This window comes from Antechinus flavipes, chromosome 4 (assembly GCF_016432865.1).
Source record: "Antechinus flavipes isolate AdamAnt ecotype Samford, QLD, Australia chromosome 4, AdamAnt_v2, whole genome shotgun sequence".
In the NCBI taxonomy this organism is placed as follows: domain Eukaryota; kingdom Metazoa; phylum Chordata; class Mammalia; order Dasyuromorphia; family Dasyuridae; genus Antechinus; species Antechinus flavipes.
In genome coordinates, this window is record NC_067401.1 from 82,594,551 (window position 1) to 82,617,280 (window position 22,730).

The 22,730-nt window shown below is 32.9% G+C and overlaps 1 protein-coding gene across 3 annotated transcripts in view; it reads right to left on the reverse strand.

The window, feature by feature from the left end:
- CNST (consortin, connexin sorting protein) overlaps positions 1-22,730 on the reverse strand; it is a 96,153-nt gene that overhangs the window by 56,075 nt on the left and 17,348 nt on the right. For 2 of the 3 annotated variants that reach the window (XM_051993445.1, XM_051993446.1), the window contains one exon: positions 3,838-4,285. In XM_051993445.1, the coding sequence (XP_051849405.1) occupies positions 3,838-4,234 (397 nt within the window). In that variant the 5' untranslated portion in view covers positions 4,235-4,285. Of the gene's footprint in view, positions 1-3,217; positions 3,266-3,837; positions 4,286-22,730 lie in introns of those variants that run through there. The other variant, XM_051993447.1, reaches the window with a different exon arrangement.

Sequence of the window (22,730 nt, forward strand, 5' to 3'; positions counted from 1 at the left end):
TCAATGTAAAAATATTTTATTATAGAAACTTGATAAGCAAGGAAATAAGAGGAAAGAAGATAAGTTTAAAACACACACACACACACACACACACACACACACACTTACGTTAGACCAAATGAGAAAGGGAAAACTTCTTTACCATTAATATGATGAACAAAAGAACATCTATATCAAGGGAGGTAATCAAAATTCTAATTTCTCTGTAAGACTGGAAGTTGGCAGAATCTGAAAAAATACTTAATTATTGGCTCAAATACTTCAGAATACAACATGAATTACCCTCATAGCACTTATTGGCTTCCTCTTTCATACAGCTTACATTACCAAAAGGTGAAAATCTTTTGACCCCCTCCAAACATAGGTCAATTATGTATTTACCACCATACAGCTTCTGTACCAAGTTTTTTAAAAATCTATAAGCTTGCAAGAAAATAATATATTGATTGGGGAGTAAAAAGAGTGTGCTAGAAACTGTCAGAGGATGTAAAAGCAATTATTATTGATTCTGTAACCATTAAACAAGCCACTGAAAAGCATCATGACATTTACAGAACCTTTTTTATTACAAATTATTTGGCCCTAACTGTATTATAAAGTGGTAATCATCAAAACTATCTGGTACTGGCTAAGAAATAGTGGTGGATCAGTGGAATAAATAAGTTTAATAAGAAAAAAACATTTAGAGCAATTAACACCTATACAATGCCAGTTTGGTATGATAAAATATATAAGGAATCTAGAAGATACAATGTTAATAGCAGCTATGGAAAAAGTAACTCATCAAAAAGGAAAAAAAAAAAAAAGATGATTTGTAGATGTTCTCAGAGCCCATAATAGGTTGAAATTTTTCTGAAATAAATTTGGAACAATTCACTTTTCAGAGCAATAGTAAAAAATGACAATAATTCTATACCAGGATATGTCAAACATAACTGAAAGTGTGTTTTTATCTAGATAAAAACCTATGAAATGGCCAACATCCAAAAGTGGAATCAAAAAAGGCTTCATAAGCAACATCTGCATGAATTTAATGAATAATACATCAACCTAGAATTGTGGAACAAAAGGTTAAATCATATAGATGTGTTTATAGAAAGGATATTTTTAGAATAATATAGGAATAGGTCATCACTGACAGAAATTAAAGAGAAGTTACTCTTAAGAAACAGCAATTTATAAAGTGCTCCAGATTTTGCAATCAAGTTGTGGAAATGTTGCAACATGTGACTGAAGCTTGTAAAAATTTACTTTCTACTGGTGGCTAGAATTATGCATCATACAACCAATTTCCATGCTACACACTGCAAAAGATCCTTGAAAATTTAAATAAGCTGCAATGGAACTGAAGCATTATTAAAGATAAAACCATTGTCCATCTTAGAGAATAAGTCCAACCCTTTCATTAAAAGATAAGGAAATTGAAACAGAGAGAGTTAAGTAATTTGCCCAAGAATACACAGCTAGTAAGTGTAAAGATAGGATGCGAACTTTAGTTTTCATGACTTTAGTACACTGTTCTATCTATAATACTACCCTGTTTCTCAATGTAGTCTTATTAAATATTTATCTTAAAACTACATGAAATGAACAATTTTCAAAATGTAGACACACCCAGCTAAAGATATTAAGATAAAGTAAGAACATGATGAAGTATATTCATCATTCAGTCTGATGATGGAGTTGTCCTACAGGTGTTTTTAGTAATTCTACAGAAGATTAACTTATATCTCAGTACTCTTAATTTAGGTTGCTTAATTCATTTGAACAATAGGCTGCACAACTTTAAACATGCAAAAATGACTTGTTCAAGTTTACCTTAACCCCCCTCAAAAATGATGATAAGAAAACAACAGTAATAGCAGCATATTCATTTATGGAATACTCTAAAGGTTTAGAAAACATCTTACAAAAATTATTTCATGTGTCTCTCATAACAATCTGGTAAGAAAGGTATTATTCTTATCCTCATGAAGTGAGGAAAACTGAGACTTAGATAAATAAAATTATATTTACAGACACATGGTAGGAAATATGTGGGACCTGATTCAAATTCAGATTTTTCTGGCTCCAAGTCCAGGATTTTATTTTCACCAAGTTGCTTCAAACTCAGGTTAAAGTTAGAAGTTAATAATATTTACTAAGTACTTATATTAACAAATTAACTTTATGAAAAATAAGGATTTTTAATCCCTAAACAAAAATAATCCTTTATTGAAAATGACCATCTTCCTCCTCTGAGTAGACTCTGAGTAGAGTACTTCTCTAAGACTTTATCATGCTATTACAGTGACCCTGGGATCTTTAAGGCTGTGATGGCAGAGCCTAAGTTCGAACAGGTACTAACCATCTGGAAAGGCTTTGGAGAAAAGCCCTGCAGGTGTTCTATCCACCTAGCTACAACTGGCCATCAGAGTATTGGCTGTCAAATCACTGAAATTTTTTGGCAACAGCAACATATGAAGACATATTGCTAAATCAGAGAGGAATAGTACTGGTGAAGGGAGAATACATGCTGATGAAATCAGAGATAACTGAAGTACTGGAAAAAAACTGAACAAACTTCTAATTAGTCAGTGAGGAAAACAATCAAGGAATAGGAAAAAAAGGAGAAGAGGTGACATCTCTTCTTCCTTCATCACAGGCCTATGCCAAGTTCAACAGCTAGGGCCATGGAAAGTGGAAGCTAAAAATCCCAGTCTAAGTTGTTCCAGAGTCCCCTATCCCCACACATTCCTACTCTTAAATCACTAGAGGCTGCCTTTTTCACAGGACACTTCACTTCCCAAAGAGAGCAACCCAAGATCTAAGTTCTGACAGCTACAAAGAATGACATTTCATTTAAGGGTAACCAGCTTCAAATGAGATGTATAATCAGTTTTACTATAATCTAGTATGCAAAAACAGAATGCAAAATGGACATACAGAAGTGCATCAAAGTGAGTTTGATATTGCTTTATTATGCAAGTTAGGATAATAGAAAAAAATTAAAAACATTAAAAATGCAACAGACCAAGCAAGAATACTGTTCAGGGTACCTAAGTATATATATAGTAAGGAGGACAGATCAGCAGCACTCCCTGAGAACCCAGGTCAGTTCACTTGTGAACTGTATTTGTATCCCTCCTTATATGTTGACACATTAATACATAAAAAAACAGAGAGTAAACTTATTCTAGAGCAGGGTTTCTTAAAATCTTTCCTGTTATGGACTTACTTGGCAATCTGGTGAAACTTCAGAGATGCCTTAGGGACTCCTTGCTACCTGCATTTATAATCGAAGGAAATGCTCAATTTCAATTAGGAGTTAGTGAAAATAAAGATAATTTTTTTCCTTTCCTATAAAAATACTGCTGAGGGGTTTATGGATCACAAATTAAAAGCCTATATTCTAAAGCTACTATGAAATTTGGGAAATCATGTTAATCTACAGTAATACTTTCTTGGGGGCATGAACAGAGCAAAAAAGAATGAGAGAGATTTAAGGAATAGCTATTAAACAGCACCTCAAAAATTAGCAAAAGAAACAAATGGAAAGTTAACATAATAATATGTTATCTGTCAGGGAGACTATTGTGGAAGAGATTCACATCACAGGTAAATATTTGGTTTTTAAATTAGTCCATCCTTATATTTTTAAGGTTTTATGACTTAAGCATAAATTTTATGTAATAAACTAAAGATGAAGGAAAGATATGGTAACAAGAACAAGAAGATTAAAGATCACATTGAAAGAACAGACAATAGTGACATACAAGAGAAAATGGAAGAAGCATTTTGAGGGAGCTTGTTCAAAGAATACAATGTAATATTTAAAAAGGATTTTGTTTGAAATACCTGGTGTTGACTTTGTAATCGTTCCCTTTTTGCTTCTTGAGTTTTTTTTCCCAAGAGTTTTTTTCTCCTTTCCGAGGGGCTTTTCATCTGTGGAGCCTTCAGGGTGGATTTTTTCAGAATTACCACTTGTGGTTGCTTCACAGCTTGGGATAACAGAGTTATCACAGTTGCTGCAGCTTTCATTATTGTTGAGATTGTCCTGTTCAAACTTTTCATGTTTTCCCATCTCATTGTCACTGCTGGTCACAGCTTCACATGCATCCTCATCAACTTGATTTTCATTTTCATCTGATACAGAAGGCAAGCATTGCCTTGTACTTTCCATGCTGTCATTGGTATGGCATCCATCTTGTGGGTCTAATTGTAGGTCATTTGTAGGAGTTTCTCTGTCATCCATTAGAGCATCCTTTGTTGAAGCATCAAAGTTTCATAAAAAATCTCCCCATGTCTAAAAACAAAACAAAAAAAAATGACATGGCTTAAAAGTCCACAACTACATAAATATAACTAAACTCCTACATGATAAAATAAAAACTTCCACTTTAATCATGACACTATTGATTACAAGATGTTAATTACAAAATAAGTGCTTATTCTTGTTCTTTGGTCCTCTTGTATCCTTAGGTCATTTGACTTTTGAATATTTCACTACTCACTAATATGTACCTGTCATATTAGTGCAAAACAATAATAAAAGCTATATTACTTATGACGAATTCCTGTTTTAAAAAGGTTTAGTGAAGCATAGTAAATGACCTTTGAATATTCCATCTTCCCTAACGCTCTTCTCAGTCTTCATTATGATTTCTACTCCTCCATCCTTCAGTTCATTCAGACCCAATAGCTGCATTTTCCACACACTTCTCCCTTTTATATAATCTATTCTCAAATCCCTTGCTGTCCTTGTGCTTGCCAAGTAATGCTATCAAAAAGGGAAAATTATGTTAATCTGATATGAGCATATCTTGAATAAAAGTGTCTTTGGTTTATTAGCACTTTTACTTAAAAATAAATAAGATAGGAGGAATTTACATAGTACTTTTAGGTTTGCAAAGTGTTTTACATTTCAAAATATCCATAAACTATAATTTTAATATAATCTTGAATGCCAAAAATCAAAATCAAGCTCACTGTATCATTTTCAGATTATCCTTTTTACTTTTAAAAAATAAAAGGGGAAGGAAGGAAGGAAGAGAAAGAAAGAAAGAAAGAGAAAATGATAGAAAGAAAGAGAAAGAAGGAAGAAGGAAAGAAAGAAACAGAGGAAGGAAGGAAGAAAAGGAAAGGAAGGAAGGAAGGAAGGAAAGAATGAAGAAGAAAGAAAGGAAAAAGGAAAAAAAGTAAAGAAAGAAGGGGAAAGAAAAAAAAGAAAAAAGAGAGGGAGACAGGTTAGCAAGACAAAAAGAAAGAGAAACACAAGACGTTTTAGTCTGTGTTCAGACAACACTAGTTCTTTCTCTTGAGTCGGAAAGCATTTTTCATCATGAGTCCCTCTGGGATTGTCTTGGATTACTGTTTTGTTGAGAATGACCATGTCATTCACAGTTCCTCCTGGTATAATACTGCTATTACTGTGTGTAATGTACTCCTGATTCTGCTCATTTCATTTTGCATCAGTTGTACATCTTTACACATTTTCCTGAAAACTACTTGTTCCTCATTTCTAAGAGAACAATAGAACACATTCATATAACACAATTTGTTCAGCCATTTCCCAAATATGGAAATTCTTTCCATTTCCAATTTTTGACACCATAAAAAGAGCTACTATAGATTTTTTTTTTTACATATACTCCCCCTCCTCCCCTTTTATAAAAATCTCTTTAGAATACAGGCCTAAGAATGGTATTGCTAGATCAAAGGGTATATACAGTTTTATAGCTCTTTGTGCACAGTTCCAAATTGCTCTCCAGAATAGTAGGATCAGTTCACAACTCCAACAGTATATATTAATGTCTCAATTTTTCCACATGACCCTCTAATATTTTATCATTTTCCTCTTTTTTTTATCATAATAGTCCATCTGATAGATATTTTAATTTGCATAAGATTGTGGATTCATTGTGGCAATCTACTGAGTTCTTAAAAGAAATGAAAATATTATTTACTTATTTCATTTGATCTGAGCTTATTTAGCACAGTAAATCTACTGTGTTGATTCAAAACTAAAGCATTTAATATTTAGCAAAGAAACACTTCATATGTATATCTAAACTTGGCCAGCTTTATTCTCCATTCTATATTTCTACCATCATATATATAATACTGAAGTTGAAATAATTTGACAGTTTGTAAAATACTAAAATAAAAAAACAACCACCTTCTATTCAAGGTTTCTTAGTTATGTTACCCATTCAATTCTCCAACTAAATAAATACCTTCTGTATTAGTGTAAGGCAGAATGTTAACCTCTGAAAGAGATTAAGAGCAACATTTTCAGCCGCTATTTTAGATTTGGGCTTTACAAAGAAAAAAATCTTGCAGCTGTCTTAAATTTTTGAGGGCTTAATTTTCTATTTAAATACATCAGGTGATATGGTAGACATGCCTTTACAAATGAAAGCCCTAGGGCTTTACTAGTGCTTTTAACTCCCCAGTGATTTGAAACAAACAAAAAACCCAATGGTTTTACTTTTGTAGTTGTGTATATGAGGATGATTACTACCTTTAAAATTAGGCAAGTAATTTTAAACTTTATGGATTTTAGTTTCTTGGCAAAACAAGGGGACTGAATTAAAAGGTCAATCAATCAACAGCTATTTACTAAAAACCTAGTACACTTTGGATACAGTAGATACAAAGACAAAAATGAAACAGTAGCTGCCCTCAGAGAGTTTACATTCTATCAAAGGAAATAGCATATATAAACATACACAATATATGAAAAATAAACATGAAAAGCACTAGGAACTGGAGTGGATTAGAAAAGATTTCTGACAGAATATGGTATTTGAACAAAAGTTTGAAGGAAATCAATAATTCTAAGACTTGGAGATGAGATGGGAGTGCACTCTAGAGGGCCGTCTAGGGGAAGAAACAAGGAGAGATGGAATATCATGACGAATAGCAAGAAGGACAGTTTGGCTATACTTTTAAGCAGGAATTTTAGACCTTTTTTTGTGTGATGAACTCCTTTGGAAAGTGGTGAAGCCTACAGATTTCTATGAATACCATTTTAAATAGATAAAATAAAATACATAGTATTACAAAGAAAAATCATGATGAAATATAATTAAAACAATAATAAACTTTAAAAATAAGTATAGCCATTTAATCCATGTTTCTCTTTACTATAAAATTATCTCCTTGATCCTGACTCTTTGCTAAAATTCCCTTGGAAATTAGCCCAACAGTGCAATAAATCTTTGCCCTTTAACCTGGAGACTGAGTGTGCAAATTCTTTTGTCAAAACCCACCATACTGACCAGGAGGACATTTTGGGGTATGTTCCACCTCAATAAGACTACAGTATAAAACTCTTAGAATTAGCAAATCTTTCCTAAGAAGAGATGGAAACACTCCTACTTAAGCATTCAAGTACAGGGGAGAATCAAAGGGGAAAGGACACAAAGATAATTAAAGATATGGTTTATACACTTTAGGAATTCACAATTTAGTTGTAGTGCCAATGTAAACAATCTATCTACCCCTAACCCCAGACTGATTCTTTTGTGAAGGCAAACTAGGCCATTTTTTACCTCAATTCTTATCTAGTCTTTAATTACTGAATGTCTTCAGACAAACAGATCTAGGAAAGAGTTTAGCTTAAAAAGACCATGTTCTCCCACTGCATCATGGACCATCTTCTCTAGTCTTCACCTCTCTTGCCATAGGACTCCAATGCAGAGTGAGGCTGATGACTTTGCACAACCCTACTTCACTGAAATCCAATTCACTTGCAAGTCAAAATATCAACCTTCTGATGTCATTGGTCCTCTTCCAAAAAGAAGGAAGAATAACAAGTAACAATAAGTCAGCTAGATAGCTCAGTGGATAAGGTGCTGATTCTGGAGTTAGGAAGACCTGAGTTCAAATTTGAGTTCAAATACTGGGTGACCCTGTTTAGCTCTGGAGAAGAAAATGGCAAATTATTACAATATCATTGTCAAAAAAACAACCCTAGTATTGGCTCTTAAAGAGTCTGGCAAAACAGAATGACAGCAGATGTAAGAGCAGTTAGTTGTAGAAATATCTGATCACAAAGTTCAGAGGATATTGAGGTTTAGAATAGCTAATTAATTAACTAGTGATTTGTGTTGTGGAGTGAAGGCAAGATGAAAAATACCCTATCAGTTAAACCCAATATTAAGTAAATTATTTGGAATAAAAGGCAAAGGAGTCCTACTGAAAGAACAAAACCAAGAAGAGAAAAAAAAAATTATAGAACAATTTCACTAATGAATATTGATACAAAGAATCCTAAATAAAATATTAGGTAGGAGACTATATATATATATATATATCACAAAGATTATACACTGTGACCAAGTGGGATTTATGCCAGGAATGCAGGGCTGGTTAAATACAAGGAAAACTATGAACATAATTCAAATATCAATTACAAAAATAACAAAAGTTGCAGAAAATCAATAGTGGCAGAAAAAGTTTGCTACAAAAAACACATCTATTCCTATTTTTTACTTATATTATTCCTATTTTATGCCTATGAAAGCATAGGTATAAATGAATTTTTCTTTAAAATAATAAGAAGCATCTACTTAAGACCATCAACAAATATTATCTGTAATGGGAATAAGCTAAAAGTCTTCCCAAGAAGATCAAGAGTGAGGCAAAAATGCCTATTATCACCAATATTATTCAATATTATATTAGAAACGCTAACAATAGCAAAAAGAGAAGAAAAAGAAATGAAAGGAATCAGAATGGGCAATGAGGAAATAAAACTATTTTTTTTTTTTTTTGCAGACTACATGGCAGTATCATTAGAAAATCATAGAAATTCAATTAGTAGAATATAATATAAGCCCACATAAATCATCAGCATCTTTACACAATACCAACAAAGCAGTAAGAAGAAACACTAAGAGCCATTTCATTTAAAATAAACATAGACTATATAATATACCTAAGAGCATATATACATACTAAGGAAACCCCAGGAACTATATGAACATAATTATAAGGAAGAAAGAGGGCTTTAGGAAACAGAGGTAAGAAGGAAGAACACTCCAATGATGGGGGACAGCTAGGACAAAGGAAAGATAGTATATGAGGAAGAGAAAGAAGTCAATTTGGCTAGATAGAAAAGTGTGGAATGGGAGAATGGGAGTGGGAGAAGAATAGTAAGGTTGAAATGATGGTTGGGTTAAATGTAGTTACTTTGTATTTAATGCTAGAAGCATTAAGGAGCCATTGGAGTTTAACAGGAGTGAGAGGGTGAGATCTCTGCTAAAGGAAAGTCACTCTGGCAGTTTTGTGGAGGTTGAACCAGAATGGGGTAAGACTTAAAATAGACCAATTAGGAAGATTTTGCCCTTGAGCGAAAATATGTCCAGAGCTTGAACTAAAGTGTTAACTGCTTATAAACTTATTAATTTGTAACAGACTACCACACAGGCTTCCAAGAAGAAAAATAAAATTAATTCTATAACAGGACTACAGTCACAAAAGAAGCATATGTTTCCCCTTAGAGACTAGGACCTTTGCATTAAAATTGGTCAGATATTACATATAACAATAATAAGCATTCTTTTCTTATCAAGAATTCAGAGTTCTTATGCCTGAAGGGCTATCCAACTGTGTACAACTTTTAATTCAGTAATACTATATCCGAAACAGATTTTTAAAAGGTTTTTTTTTTTTTTTTTTGGTACAAAAATACTTTTAGGACTTCTTTCTGGGGGCAAAGAATTGGAAAATTGAGATGTACATGAATTGGGGAATAGTTGAACTGTGATATATGATTGTAATGTTTTATTATTGTGCTGTAAGAACTTCAGAAAAACCTGCAATGACTTGCATAAACTGATAGAGTGAAGTGATAAGAATCAGGAAAAGATTGTACTCTGTAACAGCAATACTATTATTTGATGAACAACTGTGAATGACTTATTCTCAGCAATATAATGATTTAATACAATCCCAAAAGACTCATTAAAAAAAAAGCTGTACTCCTCCATTCAAAGAACTGATAGCATCTGATATAGGCTGAATCAAACTATTTTTCACTTTCTTTTCCTCCTTTTTTGCTTATATTTTCTTCCATAAAATGACTAATGGGGGAAATGTTTACATTTATTACACATGTAAAACCTATAATTTTGATCTGCTTACTGTCTTAGGGAGTATAGAAAGGAAGAAAGAAAGAAAAGAATTTGGAACTCAAAACTTTTTTTAAAAAAGTTAAACATTACTTTTTACCTTCATTTGGGGAAAAAATAAAATATCAATAAAAAATAAAATGTGATGTTGAAAGTTCAAAAAAAATTTCAGCATTCTGAAAGTTCTTGATCTCCCTTTAAAACAACCAAACTAAATTGTTTAAGAATAAACACTATATTCTATTAAATTCAAATATAAACTTTTTATTTACACAGAAACTAAGAATTGATGAGTTTGACATATCAGATTCATTGTACTCATATGTAATTATCATATACTTGTGTATGTAACTACTTTTTTATTTCTATAAGTTAATTTTTTTTTTGGTGTTTAAAAAAAACACTAAAGATTATTTATTACAATCCTTAGCATTTCAGAATTCCTAAAGTAAATTATGACTTCACTTGGTTGCCACACCTAGAAACAAACATCAAGGAAACAAATTTGAGAATACAGAAATTCTATTCATGGCTCATTCCTCATTTCCTCCTTAGGTCAGGTTTTTCAGTGGTTAGGAAAAACTTTTTAAAGTGTTTTTTTAAATTTTTTTTTTTCCCTTTTGAAAATGCGTGGCAGGAAGTCAATCTAATCATAAAGGGAGTAAGGAGAGCTCAATACATAAAAAATTTGCTTAGAATCTCTTAATCTATATTCCAGATAAGAAGTGGTTTCCTGAATAGTTAGAGAGCTAGGTTCTCATTTTACATGTGGTTTAAGAATAACTATTTTAGGTATTCAAGAAATCAGAATTTCTTTTATAATATTGTTATTAGTAAAAATGGCTGAACCCATAAACTTGGGTCATAGGACTTGAGTTCAAAGCTTAGCTCTGCTACATATAGCCTATGTAACTTCAGGCAAATTACTTGGCCCACCAAGGCTTCATACAGCTCATCTTAAAATGAGAGAGTTAAAAGAGAAAACCTTTAGAGACATCTTGCAGCTCTGATCCCATAGAGAACTTGTAAACTAAAATAATATGATTTAAATGAGAGATCCTATTATGATTATTACATCATCCCAATAATGTTGCAGTAGTAAAACTTAATGCTCCTCACTGTTCTTTATCATCCAGTTCTTAAAGATATGCGTGTTTATTTTTTTATTTTGAGGTCTTTTATAATTTATAGTTTCTAAATCTTTTCTAATTACATTGCAGAATAAAGCAGGTTTTGCGATTTGTTTTGATTATTTCTCCCTCTTCACCTAACAAATCACGCAAAAAAGACTGATGATACTAAGAATGGCCTCCAGTTACATACACCATCATTCAGACAACTTGAATATCATCTATTCTAACTCACAGTTTTAATATATACTACTAAATAAATTCAACCTTTATAATAGTAAATAGTAAATGACATGTTTACTAGTCAAATTCAATATATACTCTCAATCCTCAAATGTGAAATAAATCACCATTAACAAGGTACAGTGGTTTATTTCTCAGTCACCTTTCTTACACTGTATGCAAATAAACTATGCTTCCTATTCTGAGAGCTATGGAACAGAGAGAAATAAAGTACATCCTTATTTCATTCTTTCAGGGATCTATCATTTCATCAGTTTAGGTGCTCCCTCCACTGATACACTAAATTATGAAATAAACTTAGCTATTAAAATGTTTTCTCTGGCTCTGGTTCATTTCAAAAGATTTAAAATTAGAAGTAAACAAAACTTACTATATGTTCGGCACTGGCAATACAAATTCAAGGGAAAAGCAAGGCAGTCTCTGCTTTCAAAGAGTTTACATTCTAATGAGAGAAAGACAATATCTAAAAGGAAGCCAAAAAAAGTTGGTAGGAATGGAAGGACATATAGAGAAATCCTGAAAGTTATGGGTTAAACCACATTTGGAGTGAATATGAATGGCATGGGTCCTTCCTCAAATGGATTTGGGGACAAGCTCATACAGAAGACAACACTGTAGGGATGGAGTCATATAGATAGCCAGTTGGGCCATTTTTCTTGTTTGCTAAAATTTATTTCTGATAAATTTTAAGGGTTCTGTTTTCAGCCTAATTTAAATATAAAAATAAGCTTACCTATCAGCTTCTATGAATTTAAATATGTTTTCTAGTACAAAAGTAACCTTTAATGTTCAACTATAATGAATATTTTATGTCAATTTTTTATGTCTGAGATTATATCTTCTTTCCTTAACTATTAAAATATTTATATTAAATCTATTGATTATTTTGAGAACAGAGTATTTAACGACAGTTTTCTTCAATATTTCTGATAAAACAAACCCTAACCTCAAATGAAAGTCTAAAAAAAAAAAGCTGTTATGGTTAAACAAAGCTGAATTTACTTTAATTTGTAGTTTTAAAGGGGATTTACTTAATTTTGTTCTCTTTACTAAAACTCTACAAATGAATTCTAATACATGAAAAACATAGCTCAATAAAGAGAGAACAAAAGAAAAAGAAACCTAGGGGAAAAAGAGATTTAGGTTGTCATTTGAAAACTGAACTATATAAAATGCTCCTAAAATCTTATATAAAAGTCACATTTTCACTGCAAAGAAGTACAGATACTTGACAAAGAAAGCTAATATTTAAGGAGTTCCTTAAAATAAAATTTACAAAAACACACAAACATATAGTGTTTCACTGGTTAGAGGAAGGAATACATTTTCTGTCATTTTTGGATTCTCAACTTAATATGGTTATTTGATAGCGATGCTAATTTCTGGCATATTGAATTGCATTTAACTGGAATGAATGCACATAAGTCTCCATGTTGTTCAGTTACTTTCAGTTGCATCTTACTCTGTGACCCCATTTGGAGCTTTCTTGGCAAAGATACTTAGGTGATTTGACATTTTCCTTCTCCAGCTCATTTTACAGATGAGGAAATTGAGGCAAACAGAATTCTGTGACTTGCCTAATGTCACACAGCTGATAAGCATCTGAGGCCAGGTTTTGAACTCAAGAAGATGAAGCTTCCTGTCTCCAGGCTCTGTACTCTATGCTGCCCAAAGCTTCACTATCTCTGTCCAGATTCAAAGCCAAATGGCTGGACAAGGGGTATATTCCAAAAATCCTATCTAAACAAACAGTCTATATGTATGTGTATACATATACATGCACACAGACATACACGCACCACATACATGATAGCGATAGCTGTAATGGATTTAAGAACATAGTTTTGGAAGGGATTTTAAGAGATTACCTAATCTAATTCCTTAATATTATAGATGAGAAAATTGAAGGAAAAGAAGAAGTTAAATAACTTGTCCAAGGTTAAACCAGTCAAATCTGAATCCTTGCAAAGTCCAGCTCAAGTGCCACCTCCTAAAAGACCTTTACTTATTTTTTTCATTTTCTTTTGTTTTGTTTTTTAATTATAGTTTTTTATTTGCAAGATATATCCATAGGTAATTTTTCAGCATTGACAGTTGCAAATCCTTTTGTTCCAACTTTTTCACTCCTCCCCACCTCTTCCTCCAGATGATAGGTTGACCAATGCATGTTAAATATGTTAAAGTATAAATTAAATACAATATATGTATACATGTCCAAACAGTTAATTTGCTGTATAAAAAGAGTAGGATTTTGAAATAGTGTACAATTAGCCTGTGAAGGAAATAAAAAATGCAGGCGGACAAAAATAGAGGGATTGGGAATTCTACATAGTGGTTCATACTCATCTCCCAGAGTTCCTTCGCTGGGTGTAGCTGGTTCAGTTCATTACTGCTCTATTGGAACTGATTTGGTTCATCTTCATTGTTGAAGATGGCCACGTCCATCAGAATTGATCATCATATAGTATTGTTGTTGAAGTATATAATGATCTTCTGGTCCTGCTCATTTCACTCAGCATCAGTTCATGTAAGTCTCCCTAGGCCTTTCTGAAATCATCCTGTTGCTCATTTCTTACCGAACAATAATATTCCATAATATTCATATACCACAATTTATTCAACCATTCTCCAATTGATGGGCATCCACTCAGTTTCCAGTTTCTGGCCACTACAAAGAAGGCTACCACAAACATTCTTGCACATACAGGTCCCTTTCCCTTCTTTAAAATCTTTTTGGGATACAAGCCCAGTAGTAACACTGCTGGGTCAAAGGGTATGCACAGTTTGATAGCTTTTTGAGCATAGTTCCAAATGGCTCTCCAGAATGGCTGGATGTGTTCACAATTCCACCAACAATGTATCAGTGTCCCTGTTTTCCCACATCCCCTCCAACATTCCACATTATCTTTCCCTGTCATTCTAGCCAGTCTGACAGGTGTGTAGTGGTATCTCAGAGTTGTCTTACTTTGCATTTTTCTGATTAATAATGGCTTGGAGCATCTTTTCATATGGCTAGAAATAGTTTCAATTTCTTCCTCTGAGAATTGTCTGTTCATATCCTTTGACCATTTATCAATTGGATAATGGCTTGATTTCTTATAAACTAGAGTCAATTCTCTATATATTTTGGAGATGAGGCATTTTTCAGAACCTTTGACTGTAAAAATGTTTTCCCAGTTTATTGCTTCCCTTCTAATCTTGTCTGCATTAGTTTTGTTTGTACAAAAACTTTTCAATTTGATATAACCAAAATTTTCTATTTTGTGATCAATAATGATCTCTAGTTCTTCTTTGGTCATAAATTTCTTCCTCTTCCACAGGTAAACTATCCTATGTGCTTCCAATTTATTTATAATCTCATTCTTTATGGCTAGTTCATGAGACATGAACTCATTTTGACTTTATCTTGGTGTACAGTGTTAAATGTGGGTCAATGCTTAGTTTCTGTCATACTAACCAATTTTCCCAGCAGTTTTTGTCAAACAGTGAGTTCTTATCCCAAAAGCTGGGGTCTTTGGCTTTATCAAAGACTAGATTATTAAAGATATTGGCTGTTTTGTCCTTTAAATCTAACCTATTCCATTGATCAATTAGTCTATTTTTTAGCTAATACTAAATGGTTTTGGTAACCATTGCTTTATAATATAATTTTAGATTTGGTACAGCTAGGCCAACTTCATTTGATTTTTTTTTCATTAATTCCCTTGAAATTCTTGACCTTTTGTTTTTCCATATGAACTTTGTTGTTTTTTTTTCTAGGTCATTAAAATAGTTTTTTGGGAATCTGATTCGTATAGCACTAAATAGATTAGTTTAGGTAGTACTGTCACCTTTATTATATTTCTTGCCCAATCCAAGAGCATTTAATATTTTTCCAATTGGTTAGATCTGACTTTATTTGTGTAGAGTTTTGTAATTTTGCTCATATAGTTTCTGATTTTCCCTTGGCAGATAGATTCCTAAATATTTTATAGTGTCAGTAGTTACTTTATATGGAATTTCTCTTTGTAACTCTAACTGTTGGATTTTATTAGTGATACATAAGAATGCTGATGACTTATGTGGAAGCCTTTACTTATTGCCTGGGATATTATTTCACATATATTTTGTATTATAAATGTGTTGTTTTTGAAGGTAAGATCCTTCATATTGTTTTTGTATTTGTGTGTACAGTACCTAGAAAAGGATCTTAAAACTAATAGACATGAATTAAATATTTGTAGAATGAATGATAATGAATGAATGAAACAAGTTATTTAATATTATCTATTCATAAAGAATTGTGATAAGCACTGAGGACACAGAAAAGTGGAGACAAAGACTCGGTTTTTGAGCAAAGCAGATGATATTGCATATTATTTCAAGTTGTTTCTATGGATAAACTATTATCTGTTTCTGATGTTGAACTATTTTATGGTGCCAAGGACATTGGTGTCAAGAACTTTGTTTTCCAAAGCCAGTGCAGTCAAATTAGACGAAAAGCAGGAAACTAGGATGGGGGAGAGGAGGATTTGTGACAAATTTCTCAACTATATAAAGAATTAAAACAAATTTATAAAAATAGGAGCAATTTTCCAATTGATAAATGGTAAAAGAATATGAGCAGGTACTTTCCAGAAGAAATCAAAACTATTAATATTCATTTGAACAAAAATGCTTTAATCATTATTGAGTGCCTTTTGTCCTAGTCATATTCTTGTATACCCCAAGGAGACCAAAGAAAAAGGAAAAGGACCCATATGCACAAAAATATTTGTAGCAGCTTTAAAAAAAACTGTGGTGTTTTTTTTCTTCTTTAAAATATAATAATAATGGTTCTCTCTGGGAGAAAGTTTCTCGGGGAGGTTTTCTGGAGGCAGCCTTAGTTTCAGTTAAGAGTAATAATCATCCAAAATGTAACCAGCTGGTAAAAAGGCAAACCTTTATTTTCTCCTTCCAAAATAGCCCAGTTAGTTGAGGCCTATCTCTCTGCTTGGTTCTAAGAGCTCTTGCAGCTTTGTCCTTTGCTTCTGTCTCTGCTTTCTTCAGCCTCCAGCCAGCACCAAGTTGAATCTGTCTTGCCTCCAAGAGAGGGCTTCTGGCTCTCACAATCTCCCAGAGTGCTCTGTGTCTGTCCCAGAGTGCTCCTCTCCAATCTAATTCAGCTGAACTCCCTTGACTGGGCATATATATGATCTCTTCTGAGAGAATGAGATTATGGATTTTCTCCCAGAGTGCTCTCTGGCCCTAAGAGCTTCAAGGGAGATGTGAATTCAGATATCTCATACTAAACCCTGAAATCTCCCAAATGTGTGAACTCCAAAGAGTACTTAAATACATTAGTGAGCTAGAGGATTTGCTAAGTACCATGCTAAATTAGCACTTTGTACAGATTCCAACAAAAAACATATTCAAACCTTACTTACGTTGTGAAAGAAGAATCAGAACAAAAGGGAAAAATTAAGAGAAAGAAAAAACAACAAAAAAGTGAAAACAGTAAAGTAAACAGTTGTTTGATTTGCATTCAGATGCCCTAGTTTTTCTGAACCCATTCCTTTCATTATTTATGGCAAAATGACATTCCATCACATTCATATGCCACAACTTGTTTGGCCATTCTCTAATTAATAGGCATCCCCTCAATATTCAATTCTTTACCACCACAAAAAACTGTTAGATTTCAGAAAAACTCAGAAAGACTTACATGAACTGATGCTATATGAGGTGAGCAGAACTAGCAGAACATTGTACATAGTAACAACATTATACAATGATCAATTTTGATAGTCTTAGCTTTTCTTAGTAGTACAATGATCTAAGACAGTTCCAAAAGACTCATGATGGAAATTGCTGCCCATATCCAGAGAAAGAACTGTTCTGGTCTCTTCAGGGACTGCTTTCTGGGGTGAAAGCTTTAAAAGATGCACTGGAAGCAAGACGAGTGGGAATCTTGGACTTTCCTGTTTTTCGATGGCTATTGATCAGTCGTTATTGATGCTGGGAATAATTTCTCCACAGTGAGGGTGGAAGAGTGGGGTGGTGGTGAAGGGAATGAGGACTGTGCACAGGATGAAGGCAGGGTTGATAATCCGAGGGCTGGGGTGCTGCTATTCCCAAACTATTGTATACAAAGTCTTTTACTATTTCCTTCAGAGTCTTAGGGGAAGTAGTGATGTAGTTGATAGTGATGTAGTTTGACCTGTCTAGCAATATGACTTTCAGTCTCTCTCTCAGGAAGTCTAGCTGCTTCCAGTAAAAATAAATTAAAGCATTTTGTCCACTATACTACACTGCCTTTTTCTGAATGTTTTAAGGGAAAAGTAATTATATTGGAGGAAAAAAAGAAAGGCTACACAGGAAGAGAATAGGATATAGGAATAGAATTCAGATAGAATTGTACTTTTTTTTTTTTAAAGCATGCTATGACTGGAAAAATATCAACAATATTTGTGTCTTCACCAAGTCTAGGTTTTACATAAATGCTTAATCTTTCTGAAAAGATAAAGACAGTAAAAAAGTGAAAAACAGCTATGTTGTCATTAGGTATACAAAATAATCCTTTGGTCCTCAGTTTTTTCATCTGTAAAATGAGTTTTTTTAAGGGACTGTTCAATTCCTTATCAGCTAAGAGAAGAAATATATTCAGATATGAAGGTGATGTAAAAAACTAACATTAAAAATAGTTTTAAAAATCTATAAAATGCAAATTACTTCAGACAAGAACATCATTTATACCATATTATTTCTAACATCTGTTGTTTTAAATCTGTTCCTTAGTTTTTTCAATTCCCAAACAAGTTAAAAGCTCTCCATGAAACTGTCTTCTATGTTATAGGTATATGAAATTATTCAATGGAATATATATTTTATTTTTTTATTAGCTGTAAGAGTTAACTATTAACTCTTGGTTAAGGGAACAGATTTAAGATGACAAAAATTAAACAAATATGAACTTGCTTTAAGTTTTGTTTTTTGATTCTGTGCTTTGATTCTATTTGAGAATTTCCTCCATTAATACAAATCAGCAACTCTTCTATAACCTATGATCTAAGAAAAATGTCTTGAGAAGAAGGGGAAAAGCACAAGCACTTGCCAGGCCTAAATTCTTTACATTTGATTCTCACAACAAACTTGTAAAGAAAGGGCTATTATAATTCCTACTTTATAGCTGAGGAAATTGAGGTAGACAGAGGTTAAGTAATTAAGTATGAAGGTCACACAGCCAGTATTTGAATGAAGCTAGATTTGAATTCAGATCTTCTTGATTCCAGACTCAATCAGTACTCTATCCACTGGGCAACTAAAAGGTAAATGACTGGCCTATCTTCATATGGCCAGTAAATATCAGAGGCAGAATTTGAACACAGTTCTTTCTAACTCTAGGATCAGTTACTGTCATACTGTCTCTCTTAAAATTCTCTTTAACAAAAAACACCTCCTCCCCTCCTCCCAAGCCACACAAACCATGAAAATTATCAAACAGGAAACAGAACAGAGGGGAAGCTTTATAATTATGTATCTTGTTTTTACTGACATTGACTAAAAAGTAAAAGTTAACATGGACAGTAATCGTCATAGTCCAAAAGGAAGTAGGAGTTAGTTTAAAAGAAAAAAAAAATATGAACTCTAATAATGGACTATATATTCAGTGGTAGATGAGTGGTATTTTCCATATTCTACTTCCCTAATAATTGCAGAGTTTAAGAATCAAGAGACAAAAAGTTCTAAAACTTTATGCTGTTAAAGTTAAAATATTCAAAGGAAAAGATCATAAGTTGGTAATTACTTCTTAATTTTTTTGAAGGTGAAGAATGGCTCAAGAATAGCCAGACTAGGGTCTAGCTTTTTTTAAGCCAAGTTTAAGATTTTTTCCTCATCTACTACTTTACTAAATCAGACATATTTTCAATTTAACAATTATATCCTGATAGTTATATAAGATTTCCAACACATTCTCTTTATGATGGCTATGGTTTGTATAGCATAAAAGGCTTTTACAAAGTATTTATCTACTTAGTGACATTTCATCTTTGTAATAACCCATAAGAAATATTGTTTCATTATTATTATTTCTACTTTACACTGAAATTTAGAGTGGTGAAGTAACTTGCAGATGTCCATGGTTATATGGCTAGTAAAAGGTAGGACCAGAATTCAAACTCTAACTTTTTAAAATGTGAAATCTAGGAAAAAACATATCATAGGCAAAGTACTAATTTCCTCATTATAATTCTATGTCAATAATGATCTAATAGCAAAATGAAAAATTGCATAATGGCTGTTGCAAAAATACAATCACATGTAAAAATTGTGAGGAACTGCTAGATCATTTAAATAATGGAAGTATTAAGAAATTTAAAGTAGAAGACTAATGTTTTAGAATAATCAATAAATAACCACTTATTAAAGATTTTCTATGTGTGAGGCAATGGGCATGGAAATAAAAAAATAATGTAGGAGAAATAGAGACTAATGATGGAATAAAACAAGTTGATATAATCATGACAAAACAGGGAAGAGACTGAGAAGTACAGAGGGAAAAGTTATAATTTTAAAGAGGTGAGAGGAATATGAAGGGAGATGATTTACAAAGGTAAAATACCAATCCTATTAATTAACAGTGATTAAAAATGGTGAGATATTTCAAAGTCAGTTGGATAATAAGCTTTGTTAAATATCCCACAAAGAGGAAACAGCATGGCTTTCAATGTGAAGGATTAATAAATTGTGGTCATTTCATTTACTGCTATAATGACTTGTATTTATTTGGAAAAAAAGTGGGGGTAAAGGGTATTGGGGAGGGAGAGGGGGAAGTCACTGTGAGGAATCAGTAGGTTTTAGGTGACTAGATTTAAGAAGATTTAAAATGTCAGACGTTTCAAAATCTCAACTGATAAGATGTCTAAAAGATTACAAGAGATTATTCCATAAAAGAATGTACTTGAGTAGATTAAAATTCTAAAAAGAAACCTCAACTCTGAAACTATCTTATTAACACAAGTAATTAACATAAACATTTAGCATAACTGATGTTCCCTGTCTTAAATGTGTTCACTCCAGAGAATTTAATTAAATAACTATGATAGAGAAGGCAGTACAAGGCAGAAACTTTTCAATATGTATTAACAAATAATTCAACTTTGTTTTTGTTTTGTTTTTTAACTAAAGTAAAAACATGTTAAAACAAGGGTTTAGAATGTTTCCATCTTGGCATTTCTTCATATTCTCTGACAGCCAAGTTTCTAAAGATCCCTTGAATTTTTACAAGACAATTTCCTAGATCCCAGTTATTTTTTAAAGCCAAGTTAAAATGTACTCCACTCAAAAAATAATTGAGCTACTCTGCACAGTGTGTTACTCAGCATTGTGAGAAGTTAATATAATTTTTACCCTTGTTAAAATTCATTCAAATAAAATTACTGCTCTACAAGTATGTGCAACTTGGGTAAATGAGGCATACATACATGAATTATGTAACAATTAAAGGCGGTGCCAAATCAGTGGCATATGCAATAAATGCTATATAAGAGTTCTAAGAAAGGAGAGATCACTATAGGCAGGCACCATAGACATGACAAAGCTAAACTTTTGATTTTCCCAGTGCCTATCATGGTGATCTGAGTACATAAAATATTTAATAAATATTTATCTTGTATTATAATTTTGGGCAAAGAGAAGGTATAACATTTCCAGCAGGGGAATATGTCTAGAATACAGTGGTCTGACTGGGCAAGGAAGAATTGGAAGTCAGTCTATCTATTTGATTTAATTATATAAGAAACTGTATATAAAAACCACTTTACCTTTTGTTTCTTATTTTATCACCAGAGTCCAATGTCCCACAAACTCTGTAAAAGAATTCTCCACTCCAGTCAAACTTGCCCATCACTGTCTCTAGACACTGTCCATGTCCTCTCTACAGAACTGAATCAGAAGACCTGAGCTCCAATTCTATCTCAGACATTTCTGAATGTGGGCAAGTCCCATAGTATCTCTGAGCTCCATTCCTCATGTGTAAAATAAGAGTTGGATTCTACAGTCTCAGGTCTTGTCTAGCTTCAAATCCATGATCTTATAATCTTGAGTCACACTGCTGTCTACTCTTGAGAGTGTGTGTGTGTGTGTGTGTGTGTGTGTATGGGGGTGGGAGGGTGGGGAGAGTGTACACATGTACCCTTTAATCCTTTTTATCTGTCAAAATCCTACCCACACTTCAAGGTTTACCCTTAGTATCCTAACTAGGAATTAGCTTTGTTTTCTTCTAACCTATAATCTTACCATTCATTATGTTCCTATAATTTGCTACTTTATGTTATTATTTTTTATGTATATTCCTTATCTTTCCAACAGGGACATTAAGTTTCTTAAGGACATACAGCAAAAAAAACCAAATCAAACCAAAACATTTACTTCCCTTACCATGTCTTTGTCCAGAGATGTGGTAACAACTCAAATATTTGTATATGAAATTAGAAAACTGGATTTGAGGCAGAATGTAGAAGCCCTTGAATGCTAGGCTAATAGTTCCTAGCTTGTGGGCTGCAGGACCTGGGAGGTCATGTAGGTAAGAAGTCTAAGAATACAAATATGAATATGTAAATAAGCAAAATGACATCATGGTACCAACCAATAAGTAAATATTTATTAAGCGCCTGCAATGCACTAGGCACTGTGTTAGTGGTTGGGAATACAAAGAAAAAAATGAAATTCTCACCACTCTCAGGGAGTTTAGTTAAGTTTTAGGGAGGAAGAGGGTATGGTGGAATGACAAAATGCATATCAATAAGTACATAAAGAATATATTCAAAATAAATACAAAAGAATTTTGAGGAGAGGGATACCAGTTGGGAGATATCAGGAAATTCTTCATGTAAGAGGAATTTCTAATCTAAATTCAAAAGGAAACAAGGGCTTCTAATACATTTAAGCCATGAGGAACAGCTAGGAAAAGACATGGAAGCAGGAGAGAAGTAGGGTCCTATATATGGAACAGTGAGAAGGCCAGTTTACGGAACCATAGAGTGTATAAAAGCAAACAATACAAAAAGATATAAAGGTAGACTGCAGTGAAGTTGTAAAGAGCTTTAAATGCTAAACTGTAGACTGTATTTGCTCCTAGAGACGACAGGAGCCACTAGAATTGATTGAATACAGCAATGGGAAGATCCATACTTCAGGAAAATGACTGGCAGTTCTATGAAGAATGGATTAGAAAAGGACCAACCTGGTCAAGAAGACCAAAGAGTTATTGCAATGGCTG